The following is a 25951-nucleotide window of genomic DNA, read 5'->3' as shown; positions in this document are numbered from 1 at the left end:
TCTTAAAAACTCTTGTATTTTTCCAATATTTTATGATTACTCTATATTATATATAAAAATATTAGAGATATTAATTCAAGGTTAAATATAAACAGAAAAATAATTTTGCAAAAAATATAGTGAACTCTTTTTAAAATGTTAATAAGTTCATTTAATTTTTAATTTTATATAAACAATAAAAAAAATGAATTACCTTTAATCATATTTACTATAATCACATTTAAATTAATTTAGAGGTATTTTTAAAACAAACACGTTAGATAACGTCAAATTAGTTAAAATACTTATTACTATACTCATCAAAACATTTTTTACTTGTTGAGTTGAAATAATATTTCCTAAATCTTGGTTTCAAAGTCTCAATCAAAGTTCTCTTCTTTTTTTTTTGTTTAACCATTCAAAAAATGAAAATCATCCATAATAAGGACCATTAGTAAATGTCCAATTTATTTTTAACTGAAATTAATCCAATGCCTGAACTTATATGATTTACTTATTTGGTGGGAAATCTTTAAGAGAACTTAGAAAATAATTTTAATTTTAAAAAACTGAACAGATTAATTTTAAGTAAACAACAAGCCTGATTGTTTAAGTTTTTTCATCAAATATTTTTTTTTAATAATGCTCTTTATTTTAATTTGTTGGACAGCTTTTTAAGAGAATAATAAAACTAGAAGTAAAAAAAAAACATATTATAATCACTAATAGAAAAATGACGTTTTATGACGGTTAAAACATACCTTTTTATGACGGTTTTAGACCTGTTATAGATGCAGGCAACATAAAAAGTCTTTATTTTTTATGTCATATTTAAAAAAATCATCATAAAAAATTTACTTTATATGACTAATTTATTTTTAACCATCATAGAAAATAACACATTTTATGACGATTAAAATTACATCTATCATAAAAAAATATTACTTTTTATGACACATATTGTTTTAACCATCATAAAATATGTTATTTTCTATGATTGATAATATTTTAACCGTCATAGAATGCGTTTTTTTTTTAATTCTTTTTTGATATATTCATTTTCTTACATGCATAAAGTACCCTGCATAATAATCACAATTCTCAAGCAAATATTTTTAAAATAAAATCTTAACGATCTAGCATATAAATAATGATATATTTAACTAAAAGTTAATATGTTGAAATTCATACAAAATTGTTAACTAGTTCTAAAATTATCATTTAGAGTAAATACTTAAAAGTGAATATGTTGAAGTTCATACAAAACATTTAACTAGTTTTAACATGAGAATTTACAGTACTTAAAAGAAATGATGCCCACTGCTCTCGAACCTCTTGTAGCACTTCCAACTTCAATGGAGATGGATCATTGAATATCTACATAATCAAATATTGAAGATGAAATTAACATTTAACACATTTAACATATTTAACATATTTGAGTTAATTATATATTACCTCCTTCCACGAGTCCTTAATGTTAGCAGATATAATTTTATGCATATGTCTCATCAAATAATACTCGCACTCATAGTTTCCCGGTTGATATGAGCACTACAAGTTAAATACAAATAGAATAATATAATAATTTATACATTGCAATTTCATACTAGTAAGATGAATTACTTACATTTGGTGCAATGTATTGTAGCTTCTTCTTAGCAATATGTGGAAGTCCTTGCAACCTTAAATGAGCTTCCATAGCTCTACAAATAGTTACATACATTAAATTTTATATTATTTATAAAATCATATAACATAACAAAATAATTGAAAACTTACGCATCCAGTATATTTCTAATTGCCAAACTATTAATTTTCTTGTGCAATGAACACAAGAGAACAACAAGAGATTGTCGAGGAATAATTACTATCAATTGCCAATGGCCCCTACAAGATGAAATAATATTAGTAACAATTGAATTTTAGATAGATGTGCATTAATTTATAAATGTATACTTACTGATGCAAGTAAGGTGCTAAGTACACCTCTTTGTTCCCATTTTGAAATGTCTCTTTGAAATACATCTGCACCTCACTAGCTTTATTCCCAACACTCTGAATGGCAACAGGGTCAAGAAACTCATATATGTTAACATTTTTTTTCTCAATGCACAGATGATGTAAATACCTTGAACATTGAAAAAAAATATTGTTATAACAACATATTGAATATATTAAAACTTATGAAAAGTTATTATAGGAAGCTTACTTACATTAACCAAAGTTGTATTATTGATACGCATATCATATCAGTACCGGTGAGAATATCAAAAATATCCCTTTGGCACAGAAAAAAAGGGATGTTTTTAGTCCTGCCTACAACTTCCAGTGGCATATCTAATTGTATAGGTTGCATCCTGATAGTCGCTGCCATTGCACCGAGTTGCTGAAAAGTACTTGGATGTTGTTGTGAATGATTCACAACTTCCTTTACTCTTTTAGTATCATTCTATGCATATATAAAAAAATTAAGTAACACTAGTATATCAATTTAATTAATTATAATACCTACAAAAAGACATATGCATAATTAAAACAAGTAAAGAAAATTACTCTCAACATAATTGGTTTTGCTAATCTAGCTGGCCAAAGAATGAAATTCCCAGGTGCTTCTCCCACCGTCTGAACCTCCTTAGTAGGCACAGGGATTCGAGCAACAGCATCCCGAACGTCTACAACAACCACTCTTATCATATCATCTGCAATTTTCTGGTGGTGGATAATTGACCCTAATGTATACATTTTACCTAACACAAATAATGTAATTGAAAGAAATTAAATAATATAATTAGACTAAAACATATCAAACAATATCATTAAAGTAAAAATTACCTAAGGCCACCAAGTACTCGAGGGGATCATCAATATACAATTCGCAGTCTGCAAGGATAGTAGGACCAACCTCCTCTGATCCTTCAGGAGCATCACAACTCTCCTTTGTACTTATACGAATAGGGGAAGGCTCTGAAGGGGCAACAGAAGGTTTAACAGACTTGGATGCTAACTCTGCTCGCATGTCTAATAACAACTCTTTCTTCAATTCAGAATATACCTCCTTTTTAATTTCCTTCCTAATATCTTCTTTGAGGGATTCCATCTCGGTCTCACTAAGATGTAATTTACTATAATACCGAGGTGGAGGACCAAAGAATTGTCGAATTCCCACCCCTCTTCCTGCAGCACGAACACGTCCAGGATGCTCTGGGCGACCAATGGCAACTGTCAATATGTCCTCACGCCCTTGTGGAATGAACAATCCCTGCGTGCTTTGCTCCACCAACTCATCCTACAACACAAATTTTTAAAACTTATTTTAAAATATGTGCAAATAAACATAAACATTCAAACATGACATACAATATAAGTTACTAACAATGCGCTTAGCTACGCTTTGAACTTCTTCAGATGTGTAATCCCCTGATGGTCTTTGGCGAGCTCTTTTCCATTTTTCATGTCGGGGAGGACGGGTTATAATGCTACAATTTGAGTCCTCGGTGGAGTGAGAGGAAGATATCTCTTTAATCATTTTTTGCTCTAATTTATCATAACCCCCACGAGATAGTCTGTGAGGGTGAACATTCTTTTTTTGAATCTCTTGTGCAGCTTTCCTCTTAGCCTATTATATACATAAATTAAATTATTATAATGCATGATAATTAGACACTTAACCAACATATGATATTAATTTACCTGAAAGGTAGGGTCTAATCGCCTTTCTTGAAAAGTCTGTCATGTTTCTTCATCGAGGAATTGATATTGCTCACAGGGGTTTTTTTCACCCAAGGCACCATAAATATAACGACTAGTAAGGTCACTCTTAAAACCCTTCCATCGTGCCCCAGCATATGAAATCCACTTTTTCCTCAATAAGTTATTGTTTGGGACGTCATATGTGATATGTACAATAAATATAAATTATATATGTTAAATAGCAATTATGTATGCTTACAATGAAACAAATAAGTTAAGATTTCGTACAATGATACTCTGCCAAATTTGATTCTTCACCATCTCTGGAACATGCTCCCAATCATCAATAAGAATACTAACTTTGCTTCTACCAAGCAAGGCCACATAGCTAGTAAATTTTGTACTATGCTCTCCCAAAGCTTTACCCGTCTGCATATCAAACTGGATTGGCAATCTCTGATTAGCATCGCGGCTGATAGTCAACTCTCTCAACCTAGTCCCACACCTACCTTTTTTATGGGTAGATGATTGACTCTTGTCCCCATCTTGTGAAGGAGGGAAGATATCAGATGGATTAGACATATCTCTGTTCAAATTATTAGATTGTAAATTATTAGTAAAAAACTAAACATATAATTATTAAAAATATAAAGGATAAACATAAATAAATGTTTTACATTGTCAAATTGGAACATTCTCCCACAATCCTTCATGATGATCATCACGTGTGGCATGCACATCATCTACTTCATTATCGACATTCAAGGTTGGCATATTTGTGGAGAAAGATGGAGTCTCACTTATATCGAATGTTAAATTATCATTCTCATGAGTACCATGCATGATTCTTCCATGGAGAACCACTGACCACCGTTTGTTAGTGAGATCAGTAACATAAAACACTTGTTTTGCCTGAGATGCCATGATGAATGGCTCTTCAATATAACCTACCTTTTCCAGATCAACCAAGGTAAAACCTAGATCATCAGTCTTCACGCCACTATTACTGTCAACCCACTTACATTTAAAGACAGGCACTCTAAAAATTGTGTAATCTATCATCCAGATGTCTTCAATTACACCAAAGTAGCACATTGATGCCATAACAGAATATTGATCTTTTGAACTAGAGAAATGCATTGATTCAGCCACCACCATTACTCCACTATTTTGCATGGTGCTTTTTTCATCTTCAAATTTTGTGTAAAATGAATAATTGTTTATATCATAACCACTCCAACTTATGACTTCAAAGTTTGGCTCAGATGCTAGCCAATTTAATGTATCAGAAGTTGTATTATCATTTTGAACTTGTTGTTTAAACCACTTCAAGAAGCTTTTGTTGTGCTCATTAATCACCCACTTCTCAGGCATCCGTGGGTTTTTTCTCTTCACAATATCTTTATGAGCATTTAAGTAGGGGATGACTTCTTTAGTGTTATTCAGTATATAAAAATGTGCTTGAAGAACTTCATCTCGTGTCAATGTTATAACTTTTGCACTTCGAGTACCCTTACCAACACCTATTCCATGGTAACGAGACTTAGGTACCCCTATCGCTTCAACTTCTGATAAGTATTCTGTACAAAACTCAATGGCTTCATCTGCAATATATCTTTCAACAATTGATGCTTCAGGACGATATTGATTCTTTACATACCCTTTTAATATCTTCATGTATCGCTCCATGGGGTACATCCATCGTAAGAATACTGGACCACAAATTTTAATTTCTCTAACTAAATGAATAATCAAGTGAACCATAATATCAAAAAATGATGGAGGAAAGTACATCTCCAATTGGCACAATATGACTACAACATCATTTTGTAACTGATCCAACTTCTCAGGGTCCAAAACTTTACTACATATTGCATTAAAAAAGAAGCACAATCTAGTTAAGGCATATCTGACATTCTTAGGCAATATATTTCGAATAGCCACGGGTAATATTTGTTGCATCAAAACATGACAATCATGAGACTTTAAGCCAATTAATCTCAAATCTTTCATGGATACAAGTCTCTTGAAATTGGAAGAATAACCTAGTGGAACCTTCACGCCTTGTAAAAACTCACAAAAACTTTTTTTCTCTTGTTTAGACAACGTATGACATGCCGGAGGCAAGTATGTGCGCTTACCATGAGACTGTGGAGCTAATTGTTCTCTTATACCCATTTCAACCATGTCCAAAAGAGCATTGACACCATCTTTTGTCTTCCCTTGAATATCGAGGAGTGTTCCGATAATACTGTCACACACATTTTTCTCTACATGCATGACATCTATACAATGTCTCACATCAAGCACCCTCCAATAAGGGAGATCAAAGAATATTGACCTTTTCTTCCATATGTTACTTCCTATGGCTTTGTTTTATGTCTTTCCAAACACAACTTGGATGTCCTTCACACGCTCATATACTTGCAATCCAGTTAAAGCTGTTGGAGCTAATTTGTTTTCTTGACACCCATTAAATGGTTTCTTTAATTTACGATATGGATGGTTTGATTTAAGAAATCTCCGATGTCCAAGGTACACTGTTTTCCTTCCATGTTGTAATTGATTATGACATGTGTTTTCTTCACATATAGGACATGCTTTGTGGCCTTTGGTGATGTATCCACTCAAATTACCATATGCTGGAAAGTCATTGATCGTACAAAATAACATGGCATGCAACTTAAAGGACTCACCTGTGTACCCATCAAACACATCAACACCTTCCTCCCATAACATCTTCAAATCTTCAACCAACGGGCTCAAATAAACATCAATGTCATTTCCCGGTTGTCTTGGACCAGAGATCATCAAAGATAACATCACATATTTGCGTTTCATGCACAACCATGGTGGTAAGTTATAAATCACTAACAACACAGGCCATGAACTATGTTTACTACTCAAGTTACCATATGGATTCATTCCATCTGTTGCAAGTCCAAGCCTAATGTTTCTTGGATCATTGGCAAAATTTGGGAACATGGAATCAATTTTCTTCCATTGCAAACCATCTGCTAGATGCCTTAAATTACCATCCTTTTTACGTTCATCTGCATGCCATCTAACAAGTTTTGCATCATTCGCATTACTGAATAATCTTTTCAACCTTGGAACTATAGGAAGATACCACAACACTTTTGCAGGAGGACCCTTCTTAACATCATGTTCAAAATCATCATATTTCTTCTTGTATCGTGATATCCCACAATGTGAACATTGATGTAACTTATCAAATTCCTTCCTGTACAACACACAATCATTGGGACATGCATGAATTTTTTCAAACTTCATACCCATTGGACACAATATCTTCTTCGCATCATAATTACGTGTTGGCAACGTATTATCTTCAGGAAGCATGTCACTTAACAACTCAAGCAATTCTGTGAAACTTTTATCTGTCCACCCATTTCTTGCCTTCACAGTAAATAATTTTAATACCGCCGACAATCGAGTGAACTTAGTGCATCTTGGATATAAAGGTTTTTCAGCATCAGTACACAAATTTTCATACACATGTGCATGTTGGAAGGCATCATATCCTACATCACGGATCATTTCCTCTAGTTGATCATCCATCTCTAAATCAACTTTGTGCTTCAACTTCAAACATATGTACACTTGGTATGTCTACTAATTCACCATGCCATATCCACTTTGTGTAACTTTTTAGGAAACCATCACAAAGAACATGCTCTCGAATAACTTCAGTCGGTAGTCTTCGCTCATTCAAACAATTCACACACGGGCAATAAAATCTTCCATTATTATCCGGAACATTCACCTTTGCAAATTCAAGAAATTGTTGTACTCCATTCTCATATTCATTTGTTGTGCGTTTGTAATTGATCCAACTTCGATCCATTATTATGTTCTCTGAATAACACAACAAATAACTATATATTTTAACTTTATGGGTATTAGTGTATTTACGGATCAGGTTGGATCGTCTTTCGGAATATCATCATACAATGTTGCCAAATTTGAAATAGCATACAAATCATAAATACAATAAAATAAATATTAATAACAAATAAATATTTTACATACCTTAGACAATGTAGGTTAAAGAGTCAACGACAACTTGGGAAGAGACAAAACAAGAAAGCTGGTGCATTCGAAGAATGAAAGAAAAACATAGAAAAGTAAGAATATATAAAAATATTTTATATAACCATAATAATTTACATCTTACAAACACTTTTATTGGGAATACAATCATATTAATTGCACAAAATGAAAGCATAAAATTGTCCATGCCTTAGGGATTAATCTGATACCAGGGTTGGATTTGGTTTACTCTTGTTTAATGGACCATATGTTCAATTCATTGCACAAACGTAGCCTTCAAGACTACAGAGTTTGCTTAACCAAGTAATGGGTAAGTGAAATGGATCATATAATCTAATAATTTCACACTTTATCAATTCACAATGGCGGCTAGTGACCCTGCCACATGCACATCAAGAAGTAGTATGGAAGGAGAAGCTTCAGCGTCGTAGTATGGAAGAAGAAGCTTAGCACGCAAAAATCGTAGTGTGAAAGAAGAAACGCGGGAACCATAATGTGGAAGAAGAAACGCGGAATCCGTCGTGTGGAAGAAGAAATGTGGAAGCCCTAGTGTAGAAGAAACGCAGAAGCCACAGAGCCGCAGTGTGGAAGAAGAACGCAGAAGCCGCAGTGTGGAAGGAAGAAGAAACGCAAAGCTGCAATGTGTAAGAAGAAACGGCACGCGGAAGAATTAGGGTTAAAAATTTTTGAAAGCAATAGGGTTAAAAAAAATAAGAATACTTATTATGTCAGTTAAAATAAAAAATTGACATAGTAAAAACTTACTATAACATTTCTACACTGAACAGACATAATAAATACTTATTATGTTAGTTTTTATTTTAACTGTCATAATAAATTTTATGATTATTACAAAAATGCCACCATACCATTTTCTATGACAGATAAAGTATACCCGTCATAATAACCTGTCATTGATTCCTATTTTTGCATTAGTGAATACTTTACAAGAAAATTATATTATAATCAGAAACTATTATAGAATTCATTAGTTAAAAAAATTATTGATACTACGTAAACACGGACGTTGTGTATTTACATTTCTACTTCTATTCAACTTCATTATTGTAGAAATTTAACATATATAAAAAAATAGATAAGTCGAAATTGAAAAAAAAAACTTGAAATTGAAAAAAAAAAATAACATGTAAAAGAAAAATAATGATAAATTGAATCAACCTCTTTTTTCTTCTTCTCTGATTTGAGTTTTTCTTCTTCTTCAAGTTTTTCTCTACTTGCATTGATAGTTTTGAGATTGGAGAGTCTGATGATGTTCACATTAAAGTTAGGATTCACTTGATGGTAAATACAAAAGAATAGTGACTTTACCAAAGAATAAAGCTGCTCAAAATGGAGCGGAGAGAGTGATTAGAAATTAAGGTTATTTTATTTTATATGTGAGATTTGGTGTGGGGACCGTCGGCTCATTCTTCAACAGCCACGTGGTCAGAGTGTCGAGCTGAGCCTCCTCCCACTACTTGGGAGCTTACGGTTTCATGTTCTATTTCACTCCCGATGGGGTTCTTTTCACCCTTCCCTCACGGTACTACTTCACTATCAGTCACCTAGGAGTATTTAGCCTTGCAAGGTGGTCCTTGTTGATTCACACAGGATTCCACATGCCCCATGCTACTCTGGTCAGAGTGTAAGCTAGTGATGCTTTCTGCTACCGGACTTTCGCCTTTTAGGATGCAGCATTCTATATTGTTTCGCCTAGCAGCACGACACTTGTATAGCTCTCCCACAACCCCATTTTCATAGTTTAGGTTGCTCCTATTTCGCTCGTCGCTACTACGGGAATCACTTTTGCTTTCTTTTCCTCTGCCTACTAAGATGTTTCAGTTCACCAGGTTGTCTCTTGCCTACCCGTAGATTCAGCAACAGTTTGAAAGATTGACCTATATCAGAAATATCCAGATTTACGCTTATTTTTAACTCCCTGAAGCATTTCATCGCTTACTACACCCTTCCTCGTCTCTTGGTGTCTATGTATCCATCATAAGTCTTTCTTCGTTTGAACCTCGCCATTAACTTTAAGGTTATGTCATCCTAAGGTGTTGCTAGTGAGGGTATACTCTCTCTTTCTTTCTGTTGTTATCTAAAATAAGAAATTAAGGAAAGAATGAGAAAGTTGATTTGTATATAAAGACGGTACATTAATATATTAATTTAAAAAATTAAAAAATAATTTTATTTTTTAAATAATTCATATAAAATAACAAAATATTTCATTATACTAATAAAATTAATGAGATATATTAAATAAAGATAGAAGAAAGAAAATTGTATAAAAAAATATTATTTAAAAGAATACTCATTTATATATATATATAGGTATAGATAAACAAATATGAATTGAGTTTAATTTTTTTTAAATCCCAAAATGTATAATTACTAAATTATTTGTCGCTTGCTTATAATCTTAAACAAACTCACCCTACAAAATTGAACTCCTTCCACTTTATAGATTTTAATTCCTTTAACTCCCTCCACATAATATGCGAAGAACATGTAAAAAAAAAAAAAAAAAAAGACAACGCATAAAGTTTCAAATCTTTGTCTGTGAAGGACATGGATCGAGACAAGTTTCGAAAGTTCTAGAAGAACTGTGACGCAAGATCTTGTTGTGAGCCATCAACTAACCACCTTAAAAACGTTAATGGTCACGATGTGGCCAAAATCGTCCAAGTTGTGATTTGCCTTGGCAGTTTTTAGTTGTTCAACTTTTTAACAATGATGACAAGTTTGACTTTATTTTATTTAAATAAATTTCAGTATTTTAATTAAATTTTTATGAAATATCTTTATTATATTGAATAGTAAAAAGTATAGGCAATTTCTTAAGGATGATTGATATTTTTTATAATTAACATATTTTTGCATGATATATGCCTGTAATAAGTTTTGTATTGATTAATTATATTTTTTCTTTGATGTATAATTCTTTTTATCATACATGTGGGAATTTATATTTTATCTTAAACATATATATACATACATTTATAATATTATATTTTAAATTAGGATGTTAGTTGATGTATGTTTGTGTATATATTGCATTAGTATGTATATACAGATTAATTCATATTTTTAATGAGAATCTTTTATATATTATATAATTGAATGGAACGTGCTTAAGAACTTAGTTAAATAAGAATGTTTTTTATAGATTATTAGGGTAAAATTATGTTTTACATACTGCTCAGAGAATAGAAGAAAGCCTTTACATACTCACATAGTATGTTCATTGAAAGTAGTGTATAGTCATGTTTTCTACACAAGCATTTATAGAAAATTAACAAGAGAACACTATCCCCTAGAGAACAAAATTAAAACGATTAAATCTACTTTAACTTGTAGAAAAATATCAATTACTTATTTTCTTTCCTCCTACATAAATGTACTTGTGAATAATTCTTTTTTTCATCCTAATTATGCTTGTGAATCAAAACGTATCTGTCCAAATTTGTTCTCTATAAACATCCTAGAGAAACACTTTTTGTCCAAACAAAAACATCAACGCAAATGAATTCCAGAAAAATTGTTTCGTTCTCTTGGCACAATTGCGAGTCAAAAGAATTCCAAATGCTTGTCTTTTTATCTCTTGGCACAGTTGCGAGTCAAAAGAATTCCAAATGCTTGTCTTTTTGGTACAGCAGCATCCCAAATACTTGTTAAATTTCACTTTTAAAATTATATAATTTATCACTGTACTAAAAAAGAAAACTTTAACGATTGTATAAATGTTAAACTTTTTCTTGTGATCGTCTCTATCTTTGTTGGCTGATTCAAGAAATGATACGTTCAACTAAATATCAGTGCAAGATTATTTTCAAAATTAGAATTACACTTCCTCAAGGTAAATTTCAAATTCAAAACTTATGGAAGAGTCAATGCTAACTAACGTCACTTACAGCTGGACAGAAACGCTGACAAAGAGGCTACAAAATTGCATCACAAAGAGATAGCACAAGAATGGACAAATGAATTTCAGAATGAACAGTAATGTGTTTTCAACTAAACAACTGCCATGTTTTACAAAGATGAACAACCATAGTGAGTTGATATGATTCCTCCAAAATCTATCAGGCAAAATATAACCGAAATGGAAGGAAAAAAATAAGCCATCCATCCCAAAGGAAGGAACACTGAATCGTCAGCCTCCTCTTCTGTTCATGTTAAGCCACCCGAAATCCATGGCCAGTTCACCTTGCACTCAATATATGTGGCTGGTAGGCGATCAGGCCTCAATAATGCTGCTGCAATTTACAAGTCTCATGTCATATGAGAAACCAAGATGGGGGCCGAAAGTAACAACTTTTTTCGACCAAAGAATAGATCAAAATAGCAGGCTCATGGTGCTGAATAATTGGAAAATAGATGCAACAAATTATCCAGTGTTTCAGGAGTGAATTTCCTAGCAAATAAGTAGCATGGCTTCTGAATCCCGTTCCATAAGCAAGGCCAGCTTTGCACTTCTTTCTGTGGAAACACAAGATATTTCATCAAGCTGGTTAATTCATCCTCTATTAAACAGATGAGTAAAGCTCTCATGTATCATACCTTCTCATCACTGGTTACGTGCACGCTGACGTCGATGGACTGCAAAAATAACAATTATTGTTAATATTCATGCACTAAACTTGAAAAAAAAAAAGACAATGCTAAGTTGAAAGAGGTTAACTGTTGCAGCACACTTGCTAAACAAAAATACTAGGTGTAGAAAGGGAACCCCCCACCCCTATGTCTGTTTTACTTTTCCTTAAAAGTCTAATGGTGTATTTTACTATAACTTAAGAGAGGGGGAGAGGGGAGAGAATTGCCAATACCAAGAGAACACTTTGACGCATATCACTACATTTAAGAAACTTTAATTCAAATTTTCTTATGCATTACCATTTAAATTTAGTTTTCATTCAATTTTAGATTTCCATTCCATAACATGGATTGTGTCAATTAGGATGCAATTAATTCCATCCCAATTCATCCAATATCTCAGCATTTCTTTTCCCCAATTTTGGGTTGTTGGATAACTTACAATTTACTAATTTTCTTTATTCTACTCACCATCGAACGATGAAACAAAACTTAAAGACTTCCAAAAGGTTTTAATCCATTCCATTTAACCCATTCTTAGATATCCAAACAGATAAAGACTGTGAGGTGTTGTGATGCCAGAGGTTTACCCTCAACAAGGTTATCCCCTTCTCGTCTCATTGTTACTCACAGAAAAGAATGAATATGTACTGTTGTAAAATTTAGAGTTCTAGCAGAACTATACCGTGATATTCTTCAAAAGTTCGTAAGTTACATCCTGAGCCCTATAAGATTTTGGGTGCCATTTTCTCTCAGACCAGTCAACATGAGTTAATGACCAGTTTGCAATTCCACCAGGATCAACCATCTAAAACCAGAGACATAGGCTAATTAGCTTAAGAATGAAAAATGTTAAAACAGAAGAACTGTATTACAATTCAAACTCTCACCTGGAAGAAGGTTGGCAAGTAATGCTCATCAGCAATGCAATTCCGACCGTCCAAACCGGGCTGCAATAATAACAAATTTCACATCAGAGTCCTGAATCTGTAGTATGTAAAATAAATCTGTTTATTTCTCCTCCCTTCCCTTTGTGAAGCAAACAAGACTTCCCTCCCATCCTCGTCGCTATCCTCCCATTTCATTAAAAGCCTTCCCCTCCCCTCTTTAGACTAAATGGTGCATTAACCAAGTGACCCACAAGACTGGTGCACAATATGACTCCATACATACCATTTGCGTATCTTCTCAATGTACCCCGGGTCGATAAGGTATTTCTTTTCTAGTTTACACGGCAGTACATTTATGGGATTTAAAATTTTAAATTATTAGAACATATATGGTCCAATCACCTTAATCACATCAGCAACACTGGCATGCAAGATAAGACCAACAATATCAAAGGTGCTAACACTTTTTGGCATTCCACATTGCCATTCTCTTTCCGAATTTTTGCGACACCCCATACCTGTAAAGTGCAGGGGCATACACAGCAGTAGCCATGGAATCTACAGTGGACTCACGCTTTTTATTTTTTTTCAATGCGAAAAAGGGAGTTGTATAAAGCAAATGCTTTCTGTAAGTCTTCTATATTTTGGAGAAAAATTATTAAAAAAAAATACAAATAACAAAATGCAATATCCATATATTGCTTAAAAATAATATGATTAAGGATAAGCAAAACACACAATCAGAAACTTAGCATCTTGAACCTCAAGAAATACTAAATTTGCTTGGCTTGATGAGTACAAATTTTATGTAGAATTAAATAATAAGGTTAAATACAAGTTAACACAGAAAAATTTAACTAATATACAAAAAAAACTGCTTTAAATATTAATCCCAACAATATATGAAAACAACTTCACCTGGCAGTAAGACCGGAATTTTGAATAATACAGGCTATCGGCCATCACTATAATTGCATGCTGCCGTTTCATAGCAAACCACTGCAGGGGAAGATAAATAATGAGACAGAGACAAATGGGTTATTTATATATGTGTGTGTGTGTGTGTGTTTTCTTAGCATCCAAAGACTCGGACTATTGGTGAATAAAATCCTAAAGGAATAGGTGTGTGGTGATATTGAATGACAATAGGACACTAATTGGGTGACCATAGGCATAGAAGGAATTTCACAGAAGATAAAGTATTATTCTTTTTATTGACGATGTCACCAAGTTTCTATGACAAAACTCAATTCTGTAGTGAGTTATGTATAGCCTATTGATACAAATCACACAAAAGGGTATGAAACAATGGCAACTTCCAATTATCCAGTTGGTATCTTGTGAAAAGTGCAATTGTTAAATAAAGTAAGCCAAAATACTATGCTCAAATCAAAAATTCATTGTATGTCAGTAGGCAGTATTTCTATTTTAAATGTTGAATTCCAAGCTCCACCGAGACTTTAGCAAGAATATACCTGTGCACCCTTTCTAAAGTCCTTCACCTCAACTTCAGGAAGCATGTGATCTGAATACCTGCCATTTCCATGAGGACCGGGATCCTTAAAGCTAATAAGAGAAAGTAAAAGCTCACATTAGTAAAAATATGTCAAATAGACAGCAGAAAGCACAGAGAAGAATGGCTATTATATTATCTCAATGAAAACCCAGAGGAGATTGTCGTACCAGTCAACAAAGCTGATATTTGTATGCATCAGATAGTTGTAAATATAATCAAAATGATACAGAGGCACACAGCTGCAAAACCAATATATACAAATCAGAAGTTGATAAAACCTATAAAACTGAGTATATTTTTAATCCCTAAAAATATGCTCTAATGTGGTTTTAGTCCCCTAATTTTTGGTTAATTTTAGCCATTGTAAAATTTAAATTATTTTGGGAAAACATTGCAAGCATCAACCATGTCACCTCAATATGAAGCTATTATGACATGATTAGACATATATGTCATGTCACTGCTAATTAGTGACAGAGACAATTTTTAAAAGATTTAAAATTTAGGAGGACTAAAACAACGGAAAAAAATTATGGACAAAAACAAAACGAAATCATACTTATAGGAACAAAAAACATGTTAATGTCTAAAAGTAATTAATCCGTAAGAACAGAATTAAAAGAAAACTCATAATACATTTAACAGTTTACCTATCAGACAGTAGAACAAATTGCTGGTTGTCAGGATCTTGAAGGGCATTTGCTAATAGCCGCCTCTCTGCATCAACCATAGAAATTTTACCCCAAATCACCTGCCACAAGACTTCTGATTAAAAGAATTGCTCACTACAAAACCAGAGACTGTTGGAAAACAACGGCCAATTACACTTGCTGTCATTATTGCTGGCTAAAACATAAACCGTTGAATTTAAAAAACACATTCACCAGCACCAAAAAAAAACACATTCAGAATTATTTCGAGAAAATACCAATTAATATTAATTAGATACAACATTGTTTAAATAAAATAAATTCAGAGAGTTTAAAGTCACACAGAACTTGTTTACTTCTCTGCTTATTCCACCGAATAGAACCTATACTTTATCTCATTTAACAAGAATGAAAGTGTGCAACAGAACTTTGTGCTTTCATTTTGGGTTACCACAACAAAATTTGACAACTCATGAGGCCAGGTAATGGGGCTACTATTTCTTCTTTCTTTCTGCTCTGGATTAAGCAAAATGTCTATGATGTGGAGCTATTACAGCATTGTATTTCCAAATCATGAATTAAATAGTTAAATAATCTGTTAATCTCTCAACTCAATTCAACAATTCTATTTCCCTAAAATCATAAGTCGTGAGTTCAAAACATTAAGTCAAGTACAGTTAACTACTGTTTGTTTAAGCATAAAAATATGGAAAATTACACTAGTCTCCACTGGAATCTTGTTAAATGACACTAATATTCCCCTAAATAAAGACTCATCTTTCCTGTGTTAATCATCACTCTTATGTTATTTAATAAAGTGACACAAACACTTCTTTATTTATTACTCTCCGAGATCTTCTAACTGTTGTTTTCAATGTTCAAGAACATTTCTTATTTTTTCTCAATTACGGCTTTACTTTCCACCTGATTTTTAATCAATTTACACATGTATTGCAAAAGTGGACATGAAAAACAACTCATGCATTCATTTTAGATTATAAATTAAAATCAGTAAACTACAAAACTTTATAACTACTTAAGGAGAAAGTAAAAATTTCTTATTTTTCTGGATCTGTGTACAAAAACTTTAAATGACACTTAAAAAGAAATAAAGGTAATACACTCGAAGGGACTTGAGTGTTTGCTAATATCTAGTAGTGGTGTCATTGTCACATTTAGAAGTAAGTACAATTTCCCCAAATAAAATACAAGTCACATTCTGTGACACAGCTGTGTCGAAAACTACAATTTTAGCTTATTATTAGAGAGAAAAAAACTTAAGGTATTTGCTTACACATTACTATGACTTCTTTAAGCATGCCTTTTTATTAAAAGAACCTTTTTTCTTTAAATAAAAAGTTAAAAACAAACACCCTATGGAAATATGATTCACATAAGAGAATAATATTTATTTTAACATTTTATTAAGACATTACAATTCATAAACGATAGTAAACTGAATAATAAGAAGAAAATATGTACCTGGTCACTGCGTACATCCCGATTAACAAAATATCGACTCACATGAACTGGCTTTGTCTTGGACGCATGCACATAAACAGAGAACTTTCCTTCGTGACCCTACAAAAAAGGAGTAGCATCTTCCAGGTAAACGCAAACCACAAGATAAACACGATTCAGAAGAGAGCAAACCAACTACCAACCAAGGAAATTACAGAAACAAACTAACTGATGCATGTGTTCACTACAATTCATGAATGAGGACAGAATCTATTATTAACTAATTGTTAGAAATGTAAAACATATTTTGCATCTTGAGTTGTAAAATACTGAATAAAAAATACAGACGGTTTTAATTATTTAAATCATGCAACACTCTCCTTAGCCAACCATCCCCCAAAAGCAAGAGAGACCACAAATAATTTTCATCCAAAGCACCAGTGCCAGCCAGCTAAAGGTTCTATAATAAGAAGCTTTTTTTCCTAATAAGTTCAATACAGTTTTCTGACTGAAAGAATGAAATTCTCAAATTCTCCCATGTCCTGACAATTTATGTTTATTTTAGCAGTCACTTTTAATAAAAGAACCATCAAATACAATAAGGGAGTTTCAATCATAGACAAATTCGGTGTCATTTAAGTACACAACAAGCTAATTTTCTAATAGATAAAAGAAATGCAGGATATCTATACACTACCAAACTGGCTATCTTCTTCGTGATAAAACAGATGTCACAAATCCATTTCAAAGAGGAACATTGACTGTCTTCCAACGTAAGAACTGAAAAACAACAGCTTGAATATATAAGATTAGACAGGTAACAAATCTTACTTGGAAAAACTTGTCCCACAATTTTTCGAATGGCAGAGAGCCAGGTGACAAAAACATGAAGGCAACTTTTGATTTTCTTGTAACAATTGCCGGTGAGTTCAAAATATCCTTAATCACAACACGTGACGCAATCTCCTCATCGGTGTATTCTCTTGCAGGCATAGGTGGAAGCCAATCAACAAAACCCTTGCACCCTCTGGAAGAAAAAACATAGCAGGCCGAATTGCCTTTTGGTGGGTAGATATAAGCGCAGATTAGAAAGACACACACAAACAACACCAAGATAATAATCCACATGGGCTTCTTCATGGGAGGACGGTGGCGAGAACCAGGCAGTATTTGCATATCACCCATGCTGCCTAAACGCCAACCTTTTTCTGTCTTCATCAATGCAAATGCATCACAGTTTTCACCTCCAGCAAATCTCTTTAACATCCACGTGCACCCTCACTCAAACCCACAGAAACCAAGGGCATATACTGTACAATTAACTGACAGATTGATGCAGAAAATTCTGAAAACAAAATGAGTGTATTAGCAAACAAGAAACAAAGTCACCCTTTTCATCCACTCAATTCTTCACCGAAATCCACACCAAGCAAATGAATAACAACCCTCAAGATATCAAAAGAGAGACAAAGATAGACGACAACGCCTCATCCACCTAACCTTTCTTCTAATTTTACTAAATATTCCGCCACTCTAAGAAACAAGGACGAATGAAGAGAAAAAAAAAATGCTCGCAACATGCAAAAACTCAAGCAATTAATTACTCACGCTACCGAGTATTAACAAAATCTTAACAGCAGGACAGGGGCAGGGACCAACCTATTCGAAGTTTCGGAGTATCCTAATAGCTAAAACAAAGAAACTATTGAACAAAAACACAACATCCGAAACAAACTAAATAATCTCAACAAGGACCGAGGGGTCAAAATCAGAAAGACGTTGAAACCCCTGTTCGGTAACAGAGAGTGTATAACAAAAAAAACTTGCAAGACACTAAACAATCTCACCAAATTTATTTACAAGAAAAAAGAAAAAGAAAAAGAAAATAGTTTGTTCACCCTTAAACCCCCAACAATTAAGCGAAGATATTAATTTGAAATCAAGAAGAGGGAGAGAGAAAGCAATGAGAGGAGTACCCGAAATGGTGGAGTTGAGCGAAGGAAAAAAAGATTGATATGGATTAAGGTAAATCAAATCTAATGATTGAGAGAGAAAGATCTAGGGCAAAGGAACCAAGAATCAGAATAGTGTGCCTGAAAAAAGGATTCAAACCCTTTCTCAGTTAATTAAATTAATAAACAAAATTCGACTCAACTCCCTCTGTGTGCTGCTACCACTTTCGGAACAAACACACTCTTCCTCTCCGTTTCTTTCTTCGCCTCACCCATTGGTTGGCGCTGCCTTTTTTTTCTTTTCATATTTTATATAATTAAATTTTAAAACTTTCAAAATTAATTTCAACGCTTCAAAATACCCTCTTAAATTTATCTCTTTAAATATTTCAAATTTTAGTTTTAGAGTTAATTTCAATAATTTTATTTACAACAACAGAAATAACTGTTCCTTTGTCAACTACAGGAATGACGATTTGTTAGCATCAACATTTTAACAGAGATTCTCTTTTTTTTAAAATAAAAAACTAAAAATACTTGTCCACACGTATCAATATTTTGGTTGTATATCTATTATTTTTTTAATTACAGTTTAATTGGGGCCACGCCAAATAGAAGCGCGTTTGGTTCTTCCAGCGTTTGCTTGTTCCAACCAAAGTTTCTGGAATATCGACCCAATCAGCGGGCACTTCTGACATGTAATGCCTTCCGTTCCGTTCCATTCAACAAAGTCAAATTTGTTATTGATCAACTTTAATGCAAATTAATACTACTTATACTAAATTAGGAAAAATAACAAAAGTGCTGATTTCTGTGGATTTTTTTACTTAAGAAAAAATGTTAAGAAATTTATGATTTAAAATACTCTACTCCACACTCAATTACTTCAACTTTAAAAGGAAAAATAGTATTTCACGGTAAAAATATAAATTTTTTAAATAAAATTAAAAGTTAAATATATTTAAAATATAGTTAAATAAAATAAAAAGATGCAAAAGTACGTGTTTTTTAAATTTATTGAAAATAAAGTGCAACTGTGGAAGAAAAAAAACAAATGTTGCGGAAACATAAAAATAGTTTAAGAAATTGAAAAAAAAAATAAAGCACATTTATTTTGTATGGATTAGAAAAGGTTATTACTTCATTATTATAAAAATATACATTGCACAAAAATACCTTTCTTAATTTATTTGCAATTTTATTTAATGTAATTCTTACCAAAAAAAATTACTTACTCTTACCATCTTTTACTCAATTGAATCATCAATCTCCCATTCTACACATTAGTATTATTTTTCTCTTTCTTTCATTTTTGTTTATTTTTTTATCACCTAATCCAAATAAAGTTTATGTTGCTCCCTCTACATTAGTGCTTTTTAATATATATAAATTTTTTTAATATTGTGTTAACATTAAGTTATAGGTTATATTAAAATATAAGAAGATCAAAACATTCAAAACATAATAGAATTTAGGACTGCATAATAGGGAAATTATTCAAAACATAAAAAGAAAATAAAAAAATGAGAATGGTTGAAAGGATCAACGATTGAGAATGCGCAACACGTTTACTGTACCAAACTCCAACTTGTGGGGGTTACATGTTCTTTCGTTTTCCACTTCAAATGAAGTCAAGAAAGTCTTGAACCAAAAGTTCAACACCTTTCATACAGAATAATGACCTAAAAACAAGTAATTACTGTAGGAAATCATTTTCATTTTTATAAGAAATATCCTTTTATTCGAGTAAAAAATAAGAAAAAACGGCTCAGTCTAATTCATTTTGGTAAACTTGTTACTGGTCTAAAAATATAAATTTAGATGTTTATCCATTTGTTACTAAAAATATGTATTAAAATTACAAATTTTAGCATAAAAGAATTTCAAACTTGAGACCCAAATTATCCAACTTGATCAATTTCGACTAAGGGTGAGTTTGACTATATTAAATTAATAAGGAAAACACATAAATTTGACTAAATCAACATTTATTTATTATATTGGAGGGTGAATTTTTTAAAACTCAATGCATATACATATCTGTGACAAACTTAAAAGTAATCCTTCCCACCACTTTTTTGAAGTATAAATAATTTATTCTGTAAAATTAATTTAAATAAAAATATGCATAAAAATATTAAGAACTTATATATTCTCTGTTTTATCTAAAATTTATGTTTAGCAAAATTACATAAATCAACTTTCTACCATGTATTATTGATTATCATATATAATGCAACGAATCTCATAAATCACTGCATAGTGGCATTAGAGTGTTTTTGTCCCGCAATAGATTACATAACATCAAACTCGTTACAATGGGTCTGGAAATAAATTGTATAAATTTATTCTACAAGAAAATAGATATTTAATTTCAATTGTTAATTGACGTTAGTAAATAGTATTAAATTTATATTATAGATACAGTAAACTTTAAATTATCAATGTTAATTTTTAGTGTTTATTTTTCAATATCAACTTTAATATAAATAAATATGAAATATATATTATATTAGTGTGAGTCTAATCAAGAATTAACTTAAGTAAATAATTAATATAAATAAAATTAATATTAATTTGTAACTTTAATCATAAATTATTAGACTTTAATAATGAATAAATTTACTATTTTAATTAAGATTCATATAGTTAAGTTTAGTTGGACATTGATTATTATTTGTGTTAATTTTGTGTTTTTTTTAGAGTAAACGATATGAAAAAAAAGTGTTTATCTTTGTGAATTGGTTAAATATACAAAAGTTCAAGTGGTTTTCTTTGGATCAAATATTTTAGAAGATTTTATGCAAAGTATTAGAGATTTTTTTCTACCTAAACAGGAAAGATTTTCTCCACCGAAGTAAGAACTAAATTTTCTATATTATTGTATCGTCTAAGTGCAGATCGGGCATATACCGATATGGTCAAAGTCGGATGTGTCCTATTTTGACCCAAGTCGTGAGAAGGTCATGACAAAGTAAAATTAACCAAGAGTTTTGGAACTATCCTTAATGAACCCTCACATAATTATCACCATGTAATAACATTGGATAAATATATGAAGGAAATCAATCTTATTAACACACAATTAATATGATTTCACGTAAATTGATTTTATAGCACAATATCCTAATTTCTCTAAATACACTGATTTTATCATACAATATCATTGATTATATCACATAAATGCTCTAATTATATGATATAATACTCCTACTTTATACCTACTTTATACATGATATTCAGATTTTATGACATGATACTATGATATGCCACTAAAACTTGGAGAAATCAGTGAAAGATCCAAGCCCCATAAAGACTTATAAATAGATGACCACTCACACAAAATAAGTTAATTCATATTTTAGAAACTTTACTTGTTGATTCCTTTGTAACTCCCCATGAAGTTATGAGGTTTTGGTCAATAAAAGTTTCATTTTTCAATTATCTATAGTAGTTGTTTTAATCTTCTAATCTCCGGGGAGATTGGTTTTTGTGAGAGGTTGAACTTTGTGAGAGGTTGAACTCGTGATTAAGAGTCTTCCTTATCTTAAACTTTGGTTTCTTAGTTAGTTTGGATTGTTCTAATTAATTCCTTGGGTGTATATTCTAGAGAAATGAGATAAGCATTCACATGGAGTATATGCATTAAACAAAATGGGTACAGATTAAACTAATAGATGATGCATGTTTGACTGATTTCACTATTGGATTCATCCACTTGAGGTCATCTGACCATAATAATACTATCAATCTAATTCAACTTGAAGCTCGGCAGTAAACACGTGCATCTATTAGTTTAATTTGTACCCACTTTGTTTCATGTGTAAATTTCATGGAAATGTTTATCTCCTCTCTATTGAATCATGCGCTCGATAAATTAATTAGAACAACGTCGTGAAATAACTAAAAAATCAAAGTTTAAGATAATGAAGACTATCAATCATGTCTTCAATTACAACCTCTCACAATAACTAGTTTCTAGGATATTAGAAGATTAAAACAATTGTTATAGAAAGTTGAAAAAACGAAACTTTTATTAATGAGACATCGATGGAAAATTAAAACGGAATCAACCAAAAAGATTTAGCTTTTCATGCGGAGACAAAAATACAAAAACAAAAATGCATAAAAATAAATAAAAAAAAAGCAACTATGCACTCAAAGATATTTGGTGTGTCCTTGTGTGTTTCTCTAACTCTCCTTAAATAGAAAACAAACCAACAACTATATTTATATTCCATGAAGAAGGCATTGATCTAACTAAAATTAACTTAAATATATACAGTTAATATCAACCCATTATTTTTTATTTATTTACGTTAATTTAATAAAAAAAACAAATATTTTTACTTATTAAAAAAATATAATAATTGCCATTGACTAGTAATTAATTAAGTCGATCTATTAGTATATAACAACAAACAAAGTATATTAGTGTTAGTAAGTCAATACCAATATTTCAATAACATATATTTTTACTTATTAAAAATGTTTATTTAAAATAATGAACATCAACTTAAAGTTGTCTAATCCGATTTTATTAGTATTTTAAAACCCATACAAATATTTTTATTTATTAAAAAATTAAAAACAGTTTAATATCGACTTAAAATTGATTAAAACAAATCTATGAATGTCTAACATTAAATTGACACTACTATTTAGAAGTAAATTTAATATTTTGTTCTCTAGTGATATATGTATTTTGAAGGACATTATGTGTGTCTTTATGCTAAAGTGATAATGTTGATATTTAAGCAACACGTTTTCATATTTAACCAATTTTAATTATATTAAAAAAAATGCTTTAATATTTATTTAACTTAAAATCTTACTGGATTCTTCTATATTTTTTGGATCAATATATTTTTTTTCATATTCCTAACTTTTTACCACTCAATCCTCTTAATGATTTAACAAAAAGTGTGAAAAACAATAAATTAATATAAATGTCAGTTGAAAAAAAGTAACTAAAATATTGGTGTGATTAATGCATTTCAAAATTGTTTTGATTGTAATCGAAGAGTTTGTCAAAATGAAGAGGACATGTTAAGAAATGTTTGTCAAATTGACATTAATGACATATCTTTACTTTCCAAAACTTGTTTCAATTTGTCACTCTAAATTATATGTTGTTATTCTCTTCTTCTTTCCTTTAATATCTATTGGTGTTCGATAACTCAGGAAAATTTAAATAATTTAATTTTAAAAATTATAAATCCACGTATGTTTATTTTATTTCTTATTTTAAAAATTTAATAAATAATGAAAATAACAAAAAAACATATTTTTATTCATTATATATAATTTTTTATAACAAAAGAATGTAACATAAAAATAATCAACATTGAACATAGAAGTATCTCGACCAAACTCAACCAAAACTTCACCATCTACAAACTACAACAATAAATTAACAAAGACCACAATTATAAGTTAATTCAACTTAACCACAATATTCATAATCCAATTAGATATGTCATCTTTCATCAAACATAGACGTGTATATGTAGTCACCTATTAAATATATTCATTAATAAATTTTTACTAACATCTTTTAAAAGAGTCATATTAAGTATTTTATACTAGATATTAACACTAAACTCATTTTAGCACTTTACGTACGTCAAACTCGACTACATAAACTAAGACAACTTTAAAATATTTTCAAATTTCAACATGTGTTTTGATTCACTTTTCAAACCTCAACATGTGTGTTGATAGTACGACAAACTCTCTTTCAACCTTTCATCATCTAATGTCTTAGACTATGTGACTTACGCCAGCAATAAATTTAGGGATATATGTTACAAAATATATATTTACTTAATACATATATTCTACCATGACCTAATATTTAACCTAATATTAATAAAAATTAGGAAGACTAATGAATATGAACGTGTCCCTGCTTAAGTGGAGATAGTTTTGCTGAGTGAGGACATTAGATGAAGCACTCACTGAAGTGACTTAGAAAATACCTTTCGTAAGTTCTTTTCTGACTTTGCTCGACAAACGATATTTTCACTTAAGCAACTCAGATGAAGTCTCCTGCACCAAAATTTATACAACTTCTATAAACAAAACTATTTCACTTGGACTTCGAACGACATTCTCATCTCATTTCATAGTATTATTCATTTAAAACAATACAACAAATGAATTTACCTTGCTTTTAATAGTTACAAAATATGAAGACTCCACTTAGATAGGAAAAGAATAACCTTACTCTTAACATGCAAAGCAAAAAACTTCATACTTAATGTGTACCTTAAAAACATTAGTCACACATACCACTGAGAAACTTTGAACTTCGGGTATAACGAAAGAGTCTCCAACTTACATGTGACACATGAACTTCAAATTATATGTACAACTGAAGAATATCATACGTATATGCAACGAAGTTATTTAAATCCTACATGAAAGTTAAGAGCACCACACTTACATGCAACAATTGATCTTCAGACTTAACATGCAACATAAGATTTTTCTACTAGAATTTCCACAACAAAAGACTCAAGTTTAGATTCATCTACTACAATCATCTAATGTGAGTTCCTTTATCTAGAACTCTTTGGTTATTAAAGATTTAACTTGTCTGATGGGTAACTCGTCTAAAGCTTCTATGAAAAATGATATGTTGGATTTCAACGTGATCAAGTTTTTTGGTATTAATACTCGTATTGGTAAAGTTCTTCATCCTCTTCCTGTGAGATGGAAGTTTCCTGATTTTGCTAAAGTTCTTCATCCTCCACCGGGATGGGTTAAAGTTAACACTAATGGGGCTACTAGGGGATATCCTGATTTTGCTACTTGTGGAGGTATTTTCCGTGGGAGTATGAGAGAATTTATTGGAGCTTTTTTGTGTTCCTTGAAGTTCAGACTACTCTAGTTGCTGAGTTTTATGGGGTTAGACATCTTATGGAGAAAACTCAAAAGATGGGGCTTACTAATGTCTGGTTGGAATGTGATTCTGCTTTGGTTTGTGTTGTGTTATTGCTAGGACAAATGTTCCTTGGATGTTTCAGAATCGATTGAATACTTGTGTTAATTACTGTGGGAAAATCAGATTTAAGGTTACTCATATTTTTCGTGAAGAAAATGCATGTGCTGATTTATGTGTTATTCATAGAGAAT

At 31.4% G+C, this 25951-nt stretch overlaps 4 protein-coding genes across 5 annotated transcripts; all 4 read right to left on the bottom strand.

Annotated features, from left to right (window-relative positions):
• Positions 1-1116: 1116 nt before the first annotated feature.
• LOC137805883 (uncharacterized) lies at positions 1117-3878 on the bottom strand. The gene is made up of 10 exons (XM_068605774.2): positions 3673-3878; positions 3356-3598; positions 2815-3268; positions 2536-2729; positions 2196-2431; positions 1943-2110; positions 1762-1869; positions 1610-1685; positions 1438-1533; positions 1117-1356 (listed from the first exon to the last, which is right to left on the bottom strand). The coding sequence occupies exons 2-10, from the start codon at positions 3506-3508 to the stop codon at positions 1249-1251; spliced, it is 1593 nt and encodes a 530-aa protein (XP_068461875.2). The 5' UTR covers positions 3509-3598; positions 3673-3878; the 3' UTR covers positions 1117-1248.
• A 473-nt stretch (positions 3879-4351) lies between these two features.
• On the bottom strand, positions 4352-6006 carry LOC137805884 (uncharacterized). The gene has a single exon (XM_090300786.1). The coding sequence runs from the start codon at positions 5950-5952 to the stop codon at positions 4354-4356; it is 1599 nt and encodes a 532-aa protein (XP_090156912.1). The 5' UTR covers positions 5953-6006; the 3' UTR covers positions 4352-4353.
• Positions 6007-6048: 42 nt separating this feature from the next.
• LOC150028824 (uncharacterized) lies at positions 6049-7254 on the bottom strand. Its single transcript, XM_090300141.1, has one exon. The coding sequence runs from the start codon at positions 7252-7254 to the stop codon at positions 6049-6051; it is 1206 nt and encodes a 401-aa protein (XP_090156267.1).
• A 4457-nt stretch (positions 7255-11711) lies between these two features.
• Positions 11712-19275, bottom strand: LOC137807250 (glycosyltransferase BC10). 2 transcript variants are annotated; one of them, XM_068607767.2, is made up of 11 exons: positions 18836-19275; positions 17691-18204; positions 16881-16979; positions 15399-15499; positions 14916-14987; positions 14708-14798; positions 14151-14231; positions 13233-13292; positions 13028-13150; positions 12310-12348; positions 11712-12228 (listed from the first exon to the last, which is right to left on the bottom strand). In XM_068607767.2, the coding sequence occupies exons 2-11, from the start codon at positions 18123-18125 to the stop codon at positions 12100-12102; spliced, it is 1230 nt and encodes a 409-aa protein (XP_068463868.1). In that variant the 5' UTR covers positions 18126-18204; positions 18836-19275; the 3' UTR covers positions 11712-12099. The 2 variants fall into 2 exon arrangements, with proteins under 2 accessions (XP_068463868.1, XP_090156911.1); XM_090300785.1 differs by lacking the exon at positions 18836-19275 and adding an exon at positions 18519-18759.
• Positions 19276-25951: the final 6676 nt, after the last annotated feature.

Source organism: Phaseolus vulgaris, chromosome 3 (assembly GCF_051622355.1).
Source record: "Phaseolus vulgaris cultivar YP4 chromosome 3, ASM5162235v1, whole genome shotgun sequence".
Taxonomy (NCBI): domain Eukaryota; kingdom Viridiplantae; phylum Streptophyta; class Magnoliopsida; order Fabales; family Fabaceae; genus Phaseolus; species Phaseolus vulgaris.
This window is presented reverse-complemented; position numbering and strand designations above follow the sequence as displayed.